Below are 20,254 nucleotides of genomic sequence, written 5' to 3'. Positions count from 1 at the left end.
CCACTACAAAAAGGAAACCACCATTTATAATCCCGACAAAATCTCATCTAGCCATACACAAAGCAATCCAGCGTACCTGCAATCTCGCAGCAGGAATGGCTGACAACTAGTCTAACTTGGGGTTTCTTTTCTGTGAAGAGATCTCCACTTTGGTATCTAATTTTGAAATATTAATAATCTAATGGCTTATCAAAAGACAAAAAGAAAGAGAATCGCTTACAATATCCCTGCCTTCGAACCCGTTGCGTACGTCAACATGTGAAGGGACTGTTGTCGTGGACCCAAGGCTAAAGGCCCTTGTGCTTTAGCGGTGCACATATGGTCCACTGCATGTATAACACACCCCCACCATTTGTAGAAGTGGTGTGCACAAAAGGGCGTATGCAAGTGTCACGGCTCGAGACACGACTCGCAGGTTCAGTTTAAGACTCGGCACCTGACACGAGCACATTTCCTGCATCGGCAGCATCGACGTGGAGCGACATCATTGTTGACGTGGAGCCAAAACCGAGTTATTTTGTTGGACCTTAACTTGGAAGTAGGAAAATAAGAAGACAAGAGCGATGAGACAGGTAACTTTGGCCATTTCATAAGTCAAAAGTCAATCGGATTGGACATGCTGTCCAATGACGATGGTGGATCGATCTGCCTCTTTCAATACTATAGTTGTATATAAATGACAATCACACGTCCAATGAAAATTAATTATTAAAACAACAGGCTTTGCTGTAACTCTCTATTTGGTTGATGCTTCTGTTAGGCATGCCATCACGTCACAAAAAACCAAATTCCCATCATATTATTATGAAACTTTGAAACTATGAAATGTTGAAAGTTTAGTTTTTGTCGCCCTCCCCCCTTTTCCCACGAAGAAGACAAAACAAAAATGACTTCGAGACTTTTTTGTTTTCTTTTCAAATGTAGTTTTGACGAATCACAGATAAGTTTAAAATTTTAATATAAATATAGTTTTATAAGAGATAAATATAAAATTAAAATATTTTTAGTTGTAAATTTTCAAAATGTGAATAAAGTAAAATTAACATGTCCAAATTGCATTTTGATTGTTTAGTTAGTTTAATGATTATTGATCCCTTTGTGGTGGATATGATTTTCATTGTCTGTCTCCTCATTCAATGTACCCTTAGTATTGAGAATTTGCTTGCCATTAAAGATGATCCCATACTAGAAAGTAGTTGCCATTAGTTAATGCCAAAGCTGTTATACTTTTTGAAATCTCAAGCTCATGAATCTATTGGAGAATTAAAGAATTAGATTTGGATGCTTCTAGCTCTGGGCAGCATATCTATCCCAAACTATGTCAAAATATTAAGTCACTATGCTTTTTATGTTGCCAAATTGATTCCCATCTGGACTTGAATTGTTGTCACTTGTTTGCTAATAACTAAAAACCGATGATAGCTTGCTGTATACGGTGGGTGCATACATAGTTGATTTAGTAAATGGTTGGGTATGTTAGGTGATTAAAAATGGCATTTGATGGACCACTCCTGGTGTCACTGCTGTCACATTCCTCAAGTATGAGAAGAGAGCTAATGGCTCAAGAGTTGTTGAGAGTTTGCTATGCCTTCATGATCTGCTGGTTGTAGCTGTGAGCAGATGGATATTTTAGTGACACATCTTGCAACCCTTTTAATCTTTTATGGTAGGTGGAAAGAGCTGCCTAACTCTAGCTTCAAGTTTATATATATGAGATAATACTGTAATTATAAGAGATCTTTGTCCCCTATGTTATTGAAATATGTATAATCCATTGGATATCAATATTTATGAAGCATGAGTTGTCAATTTATCATGAGGTGAATTGGTGAAGGACAATGACCTTGATGATGCTAATTGCCTTTTTTTTTTAAATTAAAAAAGAAGAGCTTAATGCATATTCAATGCGACTCGACCATCAATACACAAAAAGCCAAAAAGTTTTGACACATGATATGAAAATCAAATACCTTCCATCCAGGCGTGTCCAGAGTATCGCTTTTGGGTCCAAGGGGACACGTATACCAAATTGTATCACCTGTGGGTCCAAGACAACATATGACACGTTAATAAGCCACTCAGTTCCCAATGAGATATTCTTTCTATACTTGGGTTATTCTTTTTTAATCTAATCTCTATCTATCCCTAGCACTGTACCAAATACTATGATCAATGAATATAATTTTGATTTCTCGATGGGTGGGCGCCCTACTCTAGTATAGGAGATTATATGCAAATAATGGTATTTTGAGTGTCTGCCAATTTAAAGGTGACCGACAATAAACGTCTCTTTAATAGCTGATAATTATGTAATATTAAAATCCAAAATATCAATAGTTTTAAACAATATAATTGTAATTATATCTTTCTCGATTTTAGATTACCATCAATATTTAATTTACCCTATTTACCTTTTGACGAATTCTCAACATCAAATTTGAGTGTCCCTTAGTGACCACATCCACATGAAGCATTTCTTGGACACCTTGCTTCTTTGTGATTTCATTGGTAAACTTGGACTTTGCAAGATATCCGTGAACAGTAATATGCATTGACACATTTGACTTTGTGCCACCACTCGAGCTTTAACTTTATGATATATCAAATACTTGCTAACTTTCTCAAACTTTTTCTCGTTTCTACATACCCACCAGACCAAATAATAATAAAGAAACCCACTTCCACGCTTTGATTCTTTCCCTCGACACGTCATTGCCACACCATACCGAGAAGAAATTTTGCGCCGCTTCAGGTGTCACCCATCTTACATCCCAGCTATCACATCACGTACAGCGAACTTTTCAAAATTTCCTTGCCATTTGGTTGTCTCTTTACTATTTTTTGTTGTCTTGTACTCGTTTTTATTCTTTGCTTTTTGCTACCTAACTGGAATGATCTCTCGATTTGTAGGATGTTGAGGTGTGCAGCTTCATATTGACGCCGCTTTGAGACAGCTATGGCACGTTTGGAGCATTCCCTCTTTATTCTTAAGAAATTTTTATTTTCTTATTTGACCTCGAAATAGCATAAGGAATAATCATGTTTATAAAAATAGTTATTTTTTAAAATCTTTTAAAATTTAAAAATAGTTAATATCATCTTTTTTCATGATATTAATTATTTCATGATTGTAAAATAAATTTAAAAAATAATAAAAATCAAAATATTTTTTATAAATTTAAAAAATTACAACGCTATTGGTATACAATATTTTTCTCTCTCTCTCTCCTCCTTCTCTCCTTTGATTTTAATTTCTAATAAAACATTAATGATTAAATTATAAATAAAATATTAATATTTAAATTATTAATTATTAATATTTTTATTATTAATATTTTACTTAAATTATAAATTATTAATATTTTAAAAATTAAATAAAAATAAATAATCATATATATAATAAAAGATTTTTTTATTTTTTTTATTTTAAAATTATTGATACCAACCAAACGTTGTAATAAATCATAATAATTATTCTTATCATATTTCGTCCGTTTTACCAAACTAAATAATAACTATGATATTTTTACTTTATTTTATTATCATATAATAACTATTTTATTTCATTTCTATTTATTCCGTCAATTAAACATAACCTTAGAGTTTTTGGAATAGCTTCCATTGGCGAGAGCCAGAGGGACTACTAATAACACAATTTTTTTTTTTACTCAAATGAAGTCCATTGTATTACTTAAGTAGCTATAAAAAGTCTCACAGTTCAAATTATTGAACTGGTACACTACTGAAAGCACTTGATGATGCATCCTTTAGTGAAGATTTACAGAAATAATGGCACTTAGAAATTAAATAGAAAGGAACAACATGTCCCTGAAACAATAAACACAGGAGCAATAGGTAAAGAATATTCAATAAACCCAGCCCTCTAGAAAATAAGAAAAAGACGTGCGTGGATCCTTTCTCATGAAGAGATCAACAGCGCGGTCCCAATGGAGAGAAGGCTTCCCTCGTTCGACTTCCTCGGCATCAAATGATGCCCACTTTAGAAGAGTAGTAGGCCACTGGAGTGTTTTGTTGCCTTCCTGCTTGCTGAATGTGGACACCATTCGGTTTTTAAATTCACTGTTCACTTTTGATTTGAAGTAATGTCATGCATGAATTTCACTTTTGAGATCAATGACCTCAAATCTATCACATCCCAATATAGTACTTTGGCCTTTGTGGGTCCTGAATGTCTCTCTTATTTGGATTTCAGCTTAGAACACCCAAATAGTTGATTTAAAAATTATCTAATTACTTTAATTATTACTAAATAAAAAAGGGTATTCAATAACCATAAGGTCTGGCTGTAATGGGCTGGTTTCAGGACCTAGTTATGTTGAATGTGTATGTTTTCTTATGGTTGTTACCTTCAAACAATGCAGATCAAGTTACAATTAGGGTTCTGTCTCACCTAATGCGATTATTTGATTCAAGATAAAAATATAAAAATTTATTTAATTTAAAATAAAAATATACGAATTTAATTAAACATAATAAATATATAAAGATATATTTAATTTTTTTTTAAAATTTAAGAATTCTTTTTAAATAGTACGCCGATAAGAAGTAGTTTGAATTGACACTATACTGTCACTTTCCCTATCAAGATTGACGAAAGTTTCTTTATTTTATTTAATCGTCTGATTAATTGAATCTAAAGTTTTTTGATTAAAGAAGCACACCAATATCAAAAGCTTGAGCAGGAAAGCAACATGGAAATAAACAAAGAATCAACTTGCAGCAAGATACAAATAGAGAAGTCAAAATTCAGATCCCGCAAATAACAAAAACGGTGCAGTTATTTTTTTAGTATAGAAGTAAACGTTAAGCATTTGAATATCTCTTTCTTTATTGAACTAAAAAATAACAATAATTTATCATTAATTACTCCAAAGCAGGTTAGAAAGTAATTTGCAATTCATAAAAATTAAAAGTTGGTGTTAGAATTCGGGTAAAATAGGGGAACTAAAGCCGTAGAAATAAAGTGTTAGTTTTTCGGCCATAAGGACACTTCCGGCCAGGAAAGAAGTCATCTTTAGTAAGAGAAGGTGGAGACCATGTGGAATTCTATTTGCATGTGGAATATCGATAAAAGTCAAGAAAATAAAAGAAAAAGCCCAAGAATACTGTAAATTCAGCATGATTATCTTCATCTTTTCCATCCGCATTATTTTCACGTAATCCGCTTCCGCCGGTACATGGATTGCCTTATAGTAATAGTTTCAGCATTCTGAAACCCACCAAAATAAAGTAAAGAGTAGTTATTTAATAATGTGACTTAAAATTTTATCTGATCCCTAGCTAAGTTGATATCATATCATAATCATATTAATTAGCTGTCTGCAAATTTAATTTCCGTATTCTCTATAAATGGAGGAGCATTAAATTAATATAGATTTTTTTAGGTCGATACTTTAATTTAATTACCGACTTCCTGATCTTGGGTCCATTATAGGGGCTATTGGTAAAATATGCCCAGTCATACGGGAGGTATATTGACCAATATCGTCTGTTTTTTGAGCTCATGTTCCGTGGCCTGTGTTCTCACAAAGGGTTTTCCTGCTCCCTTATTTTAATGAATTCCTTTTCTCTGCTCTTTAAAAGAAAATTTTAATTGCCGACTTATCTTTAAACGGATGTACTACTTTTCTTTCTGTGAACGATATCTTTGAGGAATAGATGGACTTCGTACTATCTTTCACAAAGTTAAAGGGATCATGAGTCGAGCTATATAATCATTTCTTCATATTTCTTCACGTATCCAGACCTTTCCGAAGGAGTCTAATAATTGCTGCCTGACGTGGATCTGAGAGTGAGGAAAAGAAAACTTGCTTCAGGCTTGAGGCACCTAGAACATGAAACAATTTGAGATTTTGGAAAATGTCTCTCTCAGGATCCCACCCAGGCCAAAATAAGAAAGCGAAAGGCCAATACAACAAATAAGAAAGCGAAGGTTCAATTTGAATGATGGAAATGGCATTTTCCTTCTCCTCTTCGTTTGTAATATTCTTTTGACAGCTCAAAGGGCCTGCATGTTCCTTTCAGCCACATGCACATATTTTACGCTCGAATACAAAATGAGGTGATTAATACTACTACTCTACAAAGACAAATATTGGGCAACACTTTCAATCTTAAAGTATGCATCAAACTTATACTTCTACACCACAATCCCACAAGTAAAAGAACAGTCGGATCCACCGCTATTGTTAGTCAAATAAATGACACTTATACTCTTCCAAGTAATTAAGGCCTAATGTTTTAGCATCCAACAAGTACTACATATACCCCCCACGTTCCTTCCTTGGCATCAAGGCACACCACACTTCTCCCTCTCAAATTAGCATCATCTTCATTAATCTATTTCTATTTGCGGAGCAGACATGGCGAGGATCTTCGAAATCAATCTTGCAAAATATCACGAGAGAAAGTTGAGGTTTCATTATGATGGGCAAGCACTGCCTGCTGGTGATACAATTTTGGGGGTGAGGGGTGGTCTAGGAGAAACATGGGAGTTTTTTTGCAAGAAGGAAGGATCTAACGATTTCTCCATCTATGGAGATCAATGGAAGCGTTTTGCTGCATCCAGACTGAATGCCACGATCACTCTTTCCAAAGAAGATAATGAGAATTTTTACAGAATTGAAGTAAGGCAGTTCGTCTAGAAATAGGAAAAAAAAAAATATATGTAAGTCCAGTCATGATCTAAAATATGTTTCTTCTGCTTGCTTTAGCTGTGGACTACTGAGGGTGAACCTAAGTTTATCATCTTGTTGCATCCTTGCCCTTTCAAATTAAGTTGTCCACAGCGTCATTCACTACCTCACAATTTCAAAGATGCTGTGAACAACTTTGAAAGGGCATGATGATGAACTAGACGTCTACTTCATCATCTTTCAAAAAAATTTTCTTAATTATTGTTATTATTATTATTATAATGAATGGTAGATGTTTATGATTAATTAACCTATTTTAGAATTTCTTTTTCCACTATACTCCCCAGTTTGTGGTGTTAAGGGCCATTGCTGTATTGTTTGGATTGTTGATAAGCTTTGAAGAATCATTTTGCTTTTTATGATGTTTTCTTTGATTCTGTTGAGTTGATGTTTTGTATGATGTCTGCTTTGGTTTTGGGATATAATAACGGTTTGGAGGGTTGGCTTTTTGTTTTCTGGGGTGTCTTTTTTTTCTAGGTTTGGAACATTATATGCCTCCCAATTTACTTTCTTATCATATGAAGTCAATAACTTGGACTAAAAACACCAAGGCTTGTTGAGTTCACCCTTGACTGAATAATGGAAAAGATAAATTCAAACATGGGTTTGAATATGTAAGTCCGATCCAGGCATGATCTAAAGTATGTTTCTTCTGTTTATCATCTTGCTTTAGCTGTGGACTACCACGAGTGAACCGAAGTTTATCATCTTGTTCAATCCTTGCCCTTTCAAAGTTGTCCACTGCATCATTTCACAATAATCTCACAATTTCAAAGATGGTGTGGACAACTTTGAAAGGGCGTGATGATGAACTAGACGTCTAGTTCATCATCTGCCAAAATATTTTTCCATAAAAATCACATTGATATTGAAATTGACCAAAGGCTTATTATTATTTCTGGCTTTTTCTTCTGTTAATCATCTTCCTTTAGGTGTGGAATACCGAGGGTTAAACTAAGTTTTATCATCTTGTTGCATCCTTACACTTTGAAAGTTGTTCAAAGCACCATTTCAAATCTCACAATTTCAATTTTGTTAGATTTTGCAAAGATGGTGTGGACAACTTTGAAAGGGGAAGATGATGATGAACTAGATCTTCCAAAAAATTTCCATTAAAATATTTCATTGATTGAAATTGACCAAAGGCTTATTATCTAGCTTTTGCTTCTGTTAATCACCAACCGTGAGAGAACTTTAATAGGTACATCCACACACAGGATTTCTTTGACGCCTTGCCGCTTTGAGGTTTCACCGCTAAACTTGGACTTCGCAAGATATCAGTGATGAGTTGATATGCATCAACACATTGGGCTTTGTTCCACCACACGATCCTTACCCTTAACTTTATGAAATATATCAAATCAGTGTTCACTGTCTCAAACATCTTCTCCAAAGACTATTCCCTTTTTACATAACGACGAGGATCAAATAATGCGTAAGATACCCATATTCCACGCTTTAATTAATTCCGTTCCGTGCCCCGTAAGAATTTGTGCCGGGGTCACCCAGCTTACATCCCAACCACCACTTGACGTACACCAAACTTTTCCTCCATGTTTGGCATGGGAAATAGTCATTCCTAGTTATTATTTACTCTTTTTGGGTTGCCAATTAAGCAAGAAATAGCCATTCTCTCATTTTACCTATTTCTCAAAATTAGTTAAAGCTCCTCTTTAACTGCACCCAACTCTTCTCTTGGTATTGCTATTTCATGTCTCGTGGAATAGCTTCAAAATTTGTTAAAACTAAATTACTTCTCATAAGTTTAGCAATTTACAACTTTACCTATATTAATATTTGTAAATAAAATATTAATATTTAAATGATCAATTATTAATATTTTAAATAAATTATAAATAAAATAATAATACTATATAGTATTAATGATTAAATTATAAAGAATATATTACTATTTAAATTATCAATTATTAATATTTTAAATAAATTATAAAATATTGATTTTCAAAAAAATAAGATAAAAAATAAATAATCACATATACAATAAAGGGTATTTTTTTATTTTTTATTTTAAAATTACTTTTACCAATCAAACACTGTAATAAGTTATAATAACTATTCTTACCCTATTCCATTCGTTATATTAAATTACGTAATAACTATTTTATTCTATTCTTACTTTATTTTATTCTCATATAATAATTATTTTATTTTATTCTTATTTATTTCACGAACTAAACGTATCGTTCATGTTTCCTTACCATTTGTTCGTCCCTTGACTACTTTTTTAAATTTTATCCTTTATTCATTTTTATTCTTTGCTTTTTGGTACCTAATTGCAATGACCTCTCGATTTATAGGATGTTAATTAAGATATGCAGCTTCATATTGACCCCGCTTTGAAACAGCTAGTGTTTTTGGGACTGCTCCCATTGGTGGAGGGCCAGAGGGACTGCTACAGAATTTTTTTTCGCTCAAACAAAGTCCATTTGTGTTAATTAAGTAGCTATAAAAAAACTCACAGTTCAAATTATTGAACTGGTACACTCCTGAAAGCACTTGACGATGCATCCTCTTGTGAAGATTTACAAAAATAGCACTTAGAAATTAAAGAAAAAGGTACAACATATGTCCCTCAAAAAATAAACACAGGACCAATAGGTAAAGAATATACAATAAACCCCGCCCTATAGAAGATAACAAAAAAACCGTGGTTCCTTTCTTATGAAGAGATCAACAGCTCAGTCCCAAATCCCCAAAGAGAGAAGGCTTCCCTCGTTCGACTGCCTCGGCAGCATAGAATGCCCACTTCAGACCACCAGAGTGTTTTTTTGCCTGCCAGCTCAATGTGGATATCTTCGGTTTTAAATTCACTGTTCACTTTTGATTTGCCGTAATGTCATGCACGAATGTCACTTTTGAGATCAATGATCTCAAATCCATTGCATCCCAAGATGGTGGTTGGGCCTCTCTGGTCCTAAATGTCTCTCTTATTCGGATTTCAGCTCAGAACACCCCGATTGAAACCAAGTTACAAACTTAGCATATAACACCTACATAGTGGTAGCATCATGCTATTGAGACTAGATGAAATGGTGCGAGTACGGTGAGGTATGGGTAAAGATTTTAAAATTAAATTTTAGTGTTATTATGAGTAATAGAGTTAATGTAATGAGGATGGTGCACGATAAGTAGAGTAAAGTGTCATGTGTCCCAGGTTAATAAGTTATGATATAATTCTTAAACTTATAAATACAAATTTTTCTCCACTTGATAAATGTATTTTTTTAGTTGCAAATGGCATTATAACAATGCTACTGTGCTTTATTTGGTTAGGTCAGTCCAAATCTATTACACCAGAACTTGGCTATTGGATTTGGATAGCTATGGTGAACCCATCTCTGGGCTCAAATCCCAGCTAAATGTTTGAGTCAAAGCCCATTAATATTTAGATGGGCTGTAATCTATAGTAGTTTTCTAGGCCTTTAAGCTATTTGTTTTGGGCCATAATTCTTTTCGGGCCCCAAACCCCTTTCAAAGGGCGAAAAAACCCTACCCCCGAAAACTCACTGAGAAAGAGAGTCGGAAAGTAGACAATCGAAGGGAAAGAAAGAAAAGGAAAGGAAAGGAAAATGAGAGGGAAATTCTTCGTTCTCCGCCAAGCTTTCAACCTCCAATCGACTTCTTCTTCTTCTTTTCCTCTGAAAAGTACCTCAACTTTGATTCCAAAAACCGATCTTTCAATTTCCAGCACACCGGAAAACCTCAATGCCTTGACGATCTTCTCTCAATTTTCCAGAACTTTCTGCTCCTCATCCTCAGGTATTATCATTCTCATTCGATTCCACTCTTTTTTTCTTTTTTCTAAATTTTTTTTATTAATTTAAATTAAAGATGGGAATTTTCGTTTCAGTTTCGTCGAATACGCGACAACGATCAGCAAGGCTTCCTTTTGTGGATGCATTTTTGTCAAAAATTAAGAAGAACAAAGATCTTTTAGCCAATCGGAAAATTTGGTCGCGTAGATCTACGATTTTGCCCGAATTCGTGAATCAGACCGTTCGGATTTACAACGGGAAAACTTTTGTTCGTTGCAAGATTACCGAAGGCAAAGTTGGTCATAAGTTTGGAGAGTTTGCTTTGACTCGGAAAAGGAAACATTTGAGAACCAAACAAGAACCTGCAAAAAGGAAGGGCAAGAAGTAAATGTCTGACCCCTGCATTTGCCCCACCCTGAAATCTACAATCCCAGTTCGGTAAGATTTTGCTGCGTAATTATTCTTAATTGGTCTTAATTAGTTAATCTTCCCGGTAAAATGAAATGTTGTTGATTTTGGTTGAGGTTGGTTTTAAGGTGTATATGGGACGTATGAGCATGATAATCAGAGTAAAAATTTTGTTTATGATTTCTGTTCTGTTGTTTGGAATGAAGAAATTACATCTCCCAAGTTTCTCCCTTTTACATTAGCTTGTCATGGTTGACTAGGGGCTTGAATGTTGAAAGCAAGTGTCCATTGTGTCGGAATTCAATTTGGTGATATAAGTACACTCGAAGTAGGACATACCAGAGCAGCCAAAGAAACCTGTCTGAAATTCCTGGTTTATATAGAAATCTGAAAGTTTTTGGATGGCTGCCAGCAAGACATTAGTACATTCTTTGTACTAAGGTATGAGGAAAAAACACATTTTGTTTTACATTAGATTGTCATGGTTGAGTAGGAGCTTGAATGTTGAAAGCAAGTGTTCGTCGTGTTGGAATTAGAACTGGTGATATAAGTACATTTGAAGTAGGACATACCAGGACAGCCAAAAAACCAGTCTGAATTCTGGGTTAATGTAGAAATCTGAAAGCTTTTAGATGGCTGCCTACGAGACATTAGTACGATGATATGATCTTTGTATACTAAGATTATGCTATCTTACTTTCATAACCATTGATCGCCTTGCAATATAATTTATATCTATACTTTAACAAGCTGCTCTCGGTTCGAAATGCACTTGCCTATGTGATCAGCAAAGTCTTCCTTCATTACTTACTTGACTCTCTTGTGTACTAAGGCACTAGATCAAGAAAATGTTGAGGCTTAAGACAATAGGCAGCTTCATTTATGCAATTAATATCTGTTGTTCGTTTAGTGATTTGAAAGACTTAATCTCTCAATTTTCTTCCTTTTCCATTTTGCGTGTCTATTTGATGGTTTTACTTGAGTTGTCAAGAGGAAATGTCCATGCTGTCTATGCTATATTTTCAATTGCTGGATGGTGATTTTTTCGCTCCTTTGTCTTGTTTTCCAGGAAGGGAAGTATTATTCCAGAGAACGGCTTGATTTGATGAAACCTTGTTCAAGAAATCAAAGGAAGAAAATGGTTTTAAGGTCTCATTTGTTACATGATTGTAAGATTTTGTTTGGTCAGTTGGCCAAGTTAGCATGTTCTTTAAGTTAATCCTTACTCACAATATACTGATCAAAAGTATCATTTGAGAAGCAAAAGTTGGGATGTTTTCATGGTCCATGCAGGTTGATTTGGCAATAAAATTGATGTTCTCAATTTCTACTTTGTGAATTGCTGCTACAATAGAAAGAAAATGTTTTTATGATTGGTAGAATTATCAGGACATGTTGCTGCTTATATGCACATTCTTGAAAAGTTCAATCCATCGAATGGATGATTGATCGAATACATTGATGATAAATTCAATGGATTGATCCTTGTACATTCTTAATAAGTTCAATCGTTCAAGTTGATAAGCTCAATAGATCATCGAATTGATGATTGACTTAATACACATTCCTAATAAATTCAATCAATAGATCTCTACACATTGTTAATAAGTACAATTGATCAAATCGATGATTGATGGAATACACATTCCTGTACATTCCTAATGAATTCAGTCGATTGAATTGATCGAGTGAACATTCCTCATAATCTTACTAAATATTGAACGAAAGCATAAATCAGCAGGAGAAGTGACAAGGGTGAGGCAGAAGGCATCCAATGAGCCGAGGGCAGAGGCAGCTCCTACCGACCTCCCAACAAGACAAGTGGGCTTGTTGACACATTGACCCGCTAACCATCTATGCCCTTTCTTTGCTTCCACTTTTCCTCAAAGATCCCACTGTTCCTTATTTATTGCCTAACATATTGCCAATATTTGTTTCTCATGTAAACTAGAGTTACAATAGTCACGGCCTTACCCAATGATATAAAGAAAAACTAAAATAAAAATTAAAAGAAAATACACCCACCAACCCCCCCACCAAAATATGTACTCTATAAAATAATGATAATAATAATAACAATAAAAGCAAAACAAAACAATACTCTATAGTTGCACCCACTTAGGAGAGAAGCAGCTTGCAGTTTGTGTTGAAACATAACACTACAACCACACAACACGTACAAGTACAAATCTGCTAGAGTTGAGGGTTCGTTGCTGTTTGAGATTTACATTAGAATGGCTTCAAGAATGTTGTGGGCTTCAAGGGCGGCTTCTTACCTCAGGATCTCTATGTTCCATAGAGGGTTTTCTACCGGTAAGCCATTTACCCCCACTTAACTTTTCTTCTCGCTCTCTATGTCTGTCTTCTTTTTATTGCTTTCATGGTTTCTTATGTTTGTGTAATGATCATAAGGATGCTGATACGGGAAAGCGGTTTTCTGGGTGTTGATGGAAATTAGGATCTCACTTCTGTGATTGATCGAAGATTTTACCTGTACGGAAAAACGATTTGATTTTTTATTTGACTGGGTTGTTCTTCTCTTATGCTAATGCATAGTGTTAGAGTTTTTAGATTTCTGTTTTATTATAGATATATGTCTCCCCAAATTTGCCTAATCTAGGATTTCGTTCCTGATCAATCTGGTGTAGTCATTGATTCGGGGTTATTACACTTTTTCTTTCAATTTTGATTTTAGAAAACGTATTAGAGATTAAGAAAGGGGCCTAAAGCATTCATTTTTGTTCTCTATAGAGCATTTGTAGAGTTAGAAACACGTTTAATACTTGGCACTAGAGTATTAGGAGTGAGGGGAGTCAGTTGGTGATGACGGTTAGTGTGGTGGAGGGAATAGTGGCAGCTGGCAAATATTGGTGCAGGTGGTTGATGCATGGTGCATTGCTCGTGAGAATAATGATGTTAGAAATTGTCCCGATCATTCCCTTATTTGGAGATGAAAAACAGATTCTCACAAAACCAGGAAATAGCAGGGCAACCAACTGAAACTTATATGCACCTTTGTATGCACTACTTCCGATAACCACTTTCATCCCTCTGTGCAGTTCACTTTTCTTAATATCAGCTGCTGGTTTAACACAACAAATAGAACTGAGAGCAAGGGTTGGTGTAGCTGGCAACTGATTAATGGGGTGTAACGTATATAGATTGGATTATTTATCAATCCCTCATTTATAAATGATTCATCATGCTATACCTATTCCCATAGCCATCAGGTTCTGTCTGTTGTTAAACAAAGTCAAGTGATATTCTTGGATCTTTGCTTCTGTCCTCAACCTGTGGTGGGTATATTATCTGTTATCTTAAAGTTATGAACTTCTGAATTTTATAGTTCAGTGGTGACTTATCTGTATCATTGAGCTTTACATCTGGAATTGAAAACCCTTAGCTGAATGTGACTGTGTTCACCATGACATAACTTCAAACTTTGCTCTCTATGGAAGGATGATTCATTGTTTGTTGATAAGAGCAAGAAAGCATCTAAGAGCACAAGTCCTTAATGGAGAAATTTTGTTTAAGTACATGATGAATATCATTATGATATTTATTGTAAGTATGTTCTATGAAAAGGACATTTATTTCCCATGATCAGCTGCAATTTGCAGTTTTATTTGTGTCTAGAGTTGCTGCTACTTGGTCTATTTTCCCTTGTTATAGGTTGTTGTTCATGTTACTGCAGCTAATGCCTCTCTTCTATATTCCTGCAGTTTTAAACGATCTAAAATATGCTGATTCTCATGAGTGGGTGAAGGTTAATGGTAACTCTGCCACAATTGGTATAACTGATCATGCTCAAGATCATTTAGGTGATGTTGTGTATGTTGAATTACCTGAAGTGGGAGCTACTGTAAAGCAAGGTGGCAGTTTTGGTGCAGTTGAAAGTGTCAAGGCTACCAGTGATGTTAATTCTCCAGTTTCAGGAAAAGTGGTTGAAGTTAATGAAGAGCTCAGCAACTCTCCTGCTTTGGTTAGCACTTGTGTCCTATTCTATACTATTTCTTTCAATTTTTTCTTGTTTTTTTTTTAAGTCAATTATACTAGTTGGGCAAGTGTGCCTTCTGAACTGGTTTTTCATTTGCATCGCATGAAGTGTCCTCCTTTATGTGTGTGTTTGTGAGCATGCACCTTATTATTTGTGTCTTTGCCAGAATGCCTCTGTTATGCCATACATCTATGCCTCTTAAGTTCCATTTTTCCATTTCTTGAGGATGTTAGAACCAACATCCTGTTAATTGCTCCAATCCAAAACTTTGGTCAGACACCCCAAATCTCCATTCTTCATTTTTCACTTGTTTACTGAGCTTAGCTACCTTTACCTACCTACCAGAGGTCAATATGACAACCGATTTGCAATGAGCTACAGTCTTAAACAATCATTTGGATGTTATGTCATTTAATAGCTGTATAGGGCATCATTTTAGTAATATTCACTCTTGCTTACCATCTGCAATCTTTGTTCAGGTTAACTCAAGTCCTTATGAGAATGGATGGATTATAAAGGTTGAGATGAATGACGCCGGGGAGTTGAAGAACTTGATGGGCTCGGAAGAATACTCCAAGTTCTGTGAGGAAGAAGATTCAAAGCACTGACCAGATGCCCTGGCCATTTTGCTGAGAGGGATGCTATGCAGAGAGGGATAATTGCTACATCCGGGAAGCCAACTGGTTGAGAAATGTAGCTTTCTTGTTGATGTTTCTATCAGACCATATACTTTCATGCCCGCTTAGTTTGGGTTTTGATTTGGGTGTCATGTTTTCTTAAAGCTTAGATCAAGTAATAATGATCTTTGGTTGGAAGTGATTTATCTATCACTGTTGTGGCAAATTTGGGTTTTGGTGATGGAAATGGTGCTGGTCAGCATTTTACAAGATGCTTCATTAACGATTAAACAAGTTGAGGTAAAAAGCAAAATATAGATTACGTGCTTATACAGTGTTCGAGTATCTTATTAAATAATAAAACTCAGAATACGTTATTTGAAAGATAACGAATACCTTATCCAAATGATGGCAGCGAAAAGATGATGAGAGAGGCAGCACAAGGCAATACTTAGTATAATGCATACCAAGTAATGTTTTTGCACAGTATTGCAGAATTATTCTTCTAATATAAATTTATTTTCGAGGACCCTTGCTATTATAATTTTAATTATTCCATGGGGCTTTCCCGATATTTATGAATCGTTTTAACTAGGCGCCGTACTGGTTACTGGACTCGCCCGAGTCGCGTTTACCATTTCTTAAACCCTTTTAAAGCCTCTCAAGGCTCCAAGACTAAATTATGAAACCAGGAAGAGCCACGAAACATTTTTGAAGGCTGAAGGGATATGTCTGTCTCGTTCTCACTTTCTCTAATCCCTCAAATCCCTTTCTTCTCTGTAACTGTAAGTCCCTCTGTCTCTCTAATTATGCCTGTTCTTTCTTCTACGCATGTTTACGTTCAATGATGATGTGGGAACCGTTGCAGAACTTTGATGGGAGTAGAAGAGGAAGTGGGCTGTTGAGAAAACCGCTGATGGTTGGGAGTTTGGTGGTGAGAGCAGGTCCAAAGAGGATATCTTTCGGGAGAGATTGCAGAGAGGCATTACAAGCTGGGATTGATAAGCTGGCTGATGCTGTTTCTGTCACCCTGGGACCTCGAGGTACTTGGCTCTTCTTGCTTTTGCCTTTTTCTTCAATTGGGTGCTCTCTGCCTTTCTTTTCAATTTCGTTGAGTTATAGTTGCTTCCTGAGCAGAGGTTCAAACAGGATTACAAGGATTTTGGAAGTTGTAATTACATCATCAGAGGGAATGCTTTAGTTAAAGGGTGCTTAAGAATAGAATCTTTTACCTTTCTTGTAAGGCTCAATTATTTTTCTTTGTGTAATTCTTTCTTAAATCAAATGTTGACCGGAGGACTTGTCTGATATATCCTATAAAAATGCTTCCTTTAGTGTAAAGCCTTTATGCCCTTTGGGCATTAGACAAGACGTGGCATGCTTTACACTGCCTATGATGCAGAACCAATTGAAGAAATGATATATCTTAAGGATGTGGAATTTCAGTTTCATTATGGGCGGTGCTGCATACTTAATATGAGTTGCTAATCCATTTTGGGTGAACCATACAGGACGCAATGTTGTTCTTTGTGAGTCTGAGACACTGAAAGTAGTTAATGATGGTGTCACCATTGCTCGGGCTATAGAGCTTTCCGATACAATTGAGAATGCAGGAGCAACTCTAATTCAAGAGGTCATTCATGGTTGCTAGATCTTCCTCCCTAAGCTTGTATGATTTATTTTGGGAAATAAACAAGGAGAGACATGTAAGTTTTATGTGCCTGAATGCAGGTCGCAAGTAAAATGAATGATTTGGCTGGTGATGGTACTACCACTGCAATCATTTTAGCCCGAGCCATGATCAAGTCTGGGTTGTTGGCAGTTTCTTTTGGAGCTAATCCTGTTTCTCTGAAAAAGGGAATGGATAAGACTGTAAAAGAATTGGTCAAGGCCCTGAAGAAGAAAAGTTTGCCAGTGAAAGGGAGGGAGGATATAAAAGGTTGTCAATTATGTTTCATATGGATTTGCTCAATGAATTGTACGCTTTTGGGAAAAATTGCTAATTTGGAACTCTTCATTCTTTTCACAGCTGTGGCTTCAATCTCTGCTGGTAATGATGAATTTATTGGGAACTTGATTGCTGAAGCTATAGACAAGATTGGCCCTGATGGAGTAATTTCTGTTGAGTCATCCTCATCCTCTGAAACCTCTGTGATAATTGAAGAAGGAATGAAGGTGGTAAAGCTGACTCTTGCTGGCCAGTACTTTAGAAGTTCTAAAAGAAACCATTGATTTGTGCATAACATCACAAGTTATATTTTTGCTAAAATTGAAATTTTATTTAGTCTTAGATTTAATATTTCCTATCTGCAGATTGACAAGGGATATATGTCACCACAGTTCATTACCAATCAGGATAAGTCTCTTGTGGAGTTTGACAATGCTAAAGTCCTTGTAACTGATCAAAAGATTTCAACTGTCAAAGAAATTGTTCCTTTACTAGAAAAGACTATGCAACTGAGTGTCCCTTTGCTCGTCTTTGCTGAGGATATCTCCATGCAAGTGCTGGAAACACTAGTTGTGAACAAAATGCAAGGTGTACTTAATGTTGCTGTTGTCAAATGTCCAGGATTTGGGGAGGGAAAGAAAGCCCTGTTGCAAGATATTGCCCTTATGACAGGTTAAATAGCTTTTATGCAGGCTTTATACAAATCCACTGATTATCAGCCATGTCTTCTATAATCAAACTTCTTTTTCATATATGCTTTATATAATTCCACTGATGATCGGCTGTGTCTTCTTTAACAAAAGATTTTATATGAAAACTCATCTGGGTGCACTGTTGTGTTTTACATACTACTTTTCCCTTTTCATTATTATATCGTCTAATTTAGACATTGAATTCCCCTAAATTTCTCCAGTGCCTCATTTTATCATCTGAAAGTATGAATGTCTTTTTGATATGCTCATGGAGATTGTTTTATATGCGTTGCAATATGACAAGTGTTTCTTCAAAGTTGCATTCAGTTTTATATGCTGGCAAACTGACATCTTCTACATCATTAGGGGCTGATTTTCTTTCTGGAGATTTGGGACTGACACTTGCTGGTGCAACGTCTGATCAGCTTGGTGTTGCACGAAAAGTGACTATAACAAGCAATTCCACAACCATAGTTGCTGATCCTTCTACTAAAGCTGAAATCCAGGCAAGAATTATGCAGATCAAAAAGGATCTAGCTGAGACTGATAGTGCATACATGTCAAGAAAGCTCTCGGAAAGAATTGCTAAACTCTCTGGTGGTGTGGCAATCATTAAGGTTTGCAACCATGACAAATAGCAGACACTGAGATAGAAAGGCAGAATTAAATGTTTTACTATTCCCATGACTCCTTCTGCTTCAACTTGGTTAAACAATGTGCATCTTAACTGTAGGTAGGAGCACATACTGAGATGGAACTTGAAGATCGTAAACTAAGAATTGAAGATGCAAAGAATGCCACATTTGCTGCCATGGATGAAGGGATAGTACCCGGAGGTGGTGCCACTTATATACATCTTTCAGAGCAGATTCACATGATAAAGAATTCTATGGAAGACTCAGATGAACGGATTGGTGCTGATATTGTAGCACAAGTATGCATCTTATCCCTTAAGATATTATATGTTGGAGTCAACTGTCTGTTTATATATATTAAAATTAAAGTCTTTGAGTTTATTGCTTCTTCCTTTTTTCATTTTAGTGTTATTAGATTGCTCGATGCTTACTTTTGTAGTTTATAAAGGATTAAATTTTAACAATTTGTTTGCTAACTGCAGGCACTCCTTGCACCTTTAAAAGTAATTGCAACTAATGCAGGCATTGATGGAGACGTTGTTGTGGAGAAGACTAGAACGTGTGATTGGCAAATAGGGTATAATGCAATGTCAGGAAGCTACGAAGATCTTATCAATGCCGGAGTTGTAGATCCTTGTCGAGTTTCAAGGTTTGCCCTACAAAATGCCGTCTCTGTTGCTGGGATAGTTCTAACTACTCAAGCGATAATGGTGGAGAAAACAAAGAAGCCCAAGCCACCTGTCCCTCATGTCCCAGGAATAACTCCTTAAAGAAAAGGTAAGAGTAAAAAACAATACAGGTAGATGAAAGCTGAAGTGGCCAAGACAGAAGCCACCAAGCTGTTTTTACAATGGTTGCAACCAAGCCTGTGATTCCAGGTTGCTTGGTTTTTTAGCCAGAATGGAAACGTGCACCTTGCCATTTATAGCCTAAATGAGTGTACTGAATTACAGTACTTCCTTGTAACACTAAATCTTTTTGTTCATGGATTAAATCAGGGAAGGCCTTCACTTTCCTCATTCTGCCTCCTGAGTCCTTCCTAGGCCCCTTCCCACCCTTTTTCTGCCTCTCCTGCAGCTGGCAGCCCCATATGTTCCTTCTGTGAAATTTAGTTAGCTGTTCTGTAAAATTTATCTTAACTGATGTATTGGATTTGTCAATTTTGATGAACTAGTTTTGATATCAATTACTGCATTTTGAAGTCATAGCCTAGCAAATAATGTATTGATGGGTATGCTGTCTTCCGTCGGTGCTCTGGAGCTACTAATGTCTTACCACTTCCATGAGTCCAGGGATTTGTAACGGTAACAGGAACTAATTTTATCAAGCTTACCTTTGCAATGATGCTTTGGCCACCACCATCAACACTATCTCTGCATCATTAGCACCAGCAGCCGCCATCAACATTGTTGCCACTTCCTTCTCATTCGTAGCTATCATTTGCCTACACAAAACTATTTTCATC

At 35.8% G+C, this 20,254-nt stretch overlaps 2 protein-coding genes across 2 annotated transcripts; both read left to right on the top strand.

Annotated features, from left to right (window-relative positions):
- LOC18607058 (glycine cleavage system H protein 2, mitochondrial) lies at positions 12,866 to 15,749 on the top strand. The gene is made up of 3 exons (XM_007041030.2): positions 12,866 to 13,213; positions 14,623 to 14,882; positions 15,377 to 15,749. Exons 1-3 carry the CDS (start codon positions 13,135 to 13,137, stop codon positions 15,503 to 15,505), a joined length of 468 nt encoding a protein of 155 aa, XP_007041092.2. The 5' UTR covers positions 12,866 to 13,134; the 3' UTR covers positions 15,506 to 15,749.
- LOC18607056 (chaperonin 60 subunit alpha 2, chloroplastic) lies at positions 16,110 to 19,994 on the top strand. The gene is made up of 9 exons (XM_007041025.2): positions 16,110 to 16,299; positions 16,383 to 16,557; positions 17,026 to 17,147; positions 17,246 to 17,453; positions 17,544 to 17,689; positions 17,828 to 18,134; positions 18,521 to 18,771; positions 18,888 to 19,088; positions 19,272 to 19,994. The coding sequence occupies exons 1-9, from the start codon at positions 16,243 to 16,245 to the stop codon at positions 19,557 to 19,559; spliced, it is 1,755 nt and encodes a 584-aa protein (XP_007041087.2). The 5' UTR covers positions 16,110 to 16,242; the 3' UTR covers positions 19,560 to 19,994.

This window comes from Theobroma cacao, chromosome 2 (genome assembly GCF_000208745.1).
Source record: "Theobroma cacao cultivar B97-61/B2 chromosome 2, Criollo_cocoa_genome_V2, whole genome shotgun sequence".
Classification (NCBI taxonomy): Eukaryota; Viridiplantae; Streptophyta; class Magnoliopsida; order Malvales; family Malvaceae; genus Theobroma; species Theobroma cacao.
The sequence above is the reverse complement of the archived record's forward strand: the minus strand, read 5'-3'. Positions and strand labels throughout refer to the sequence as shown.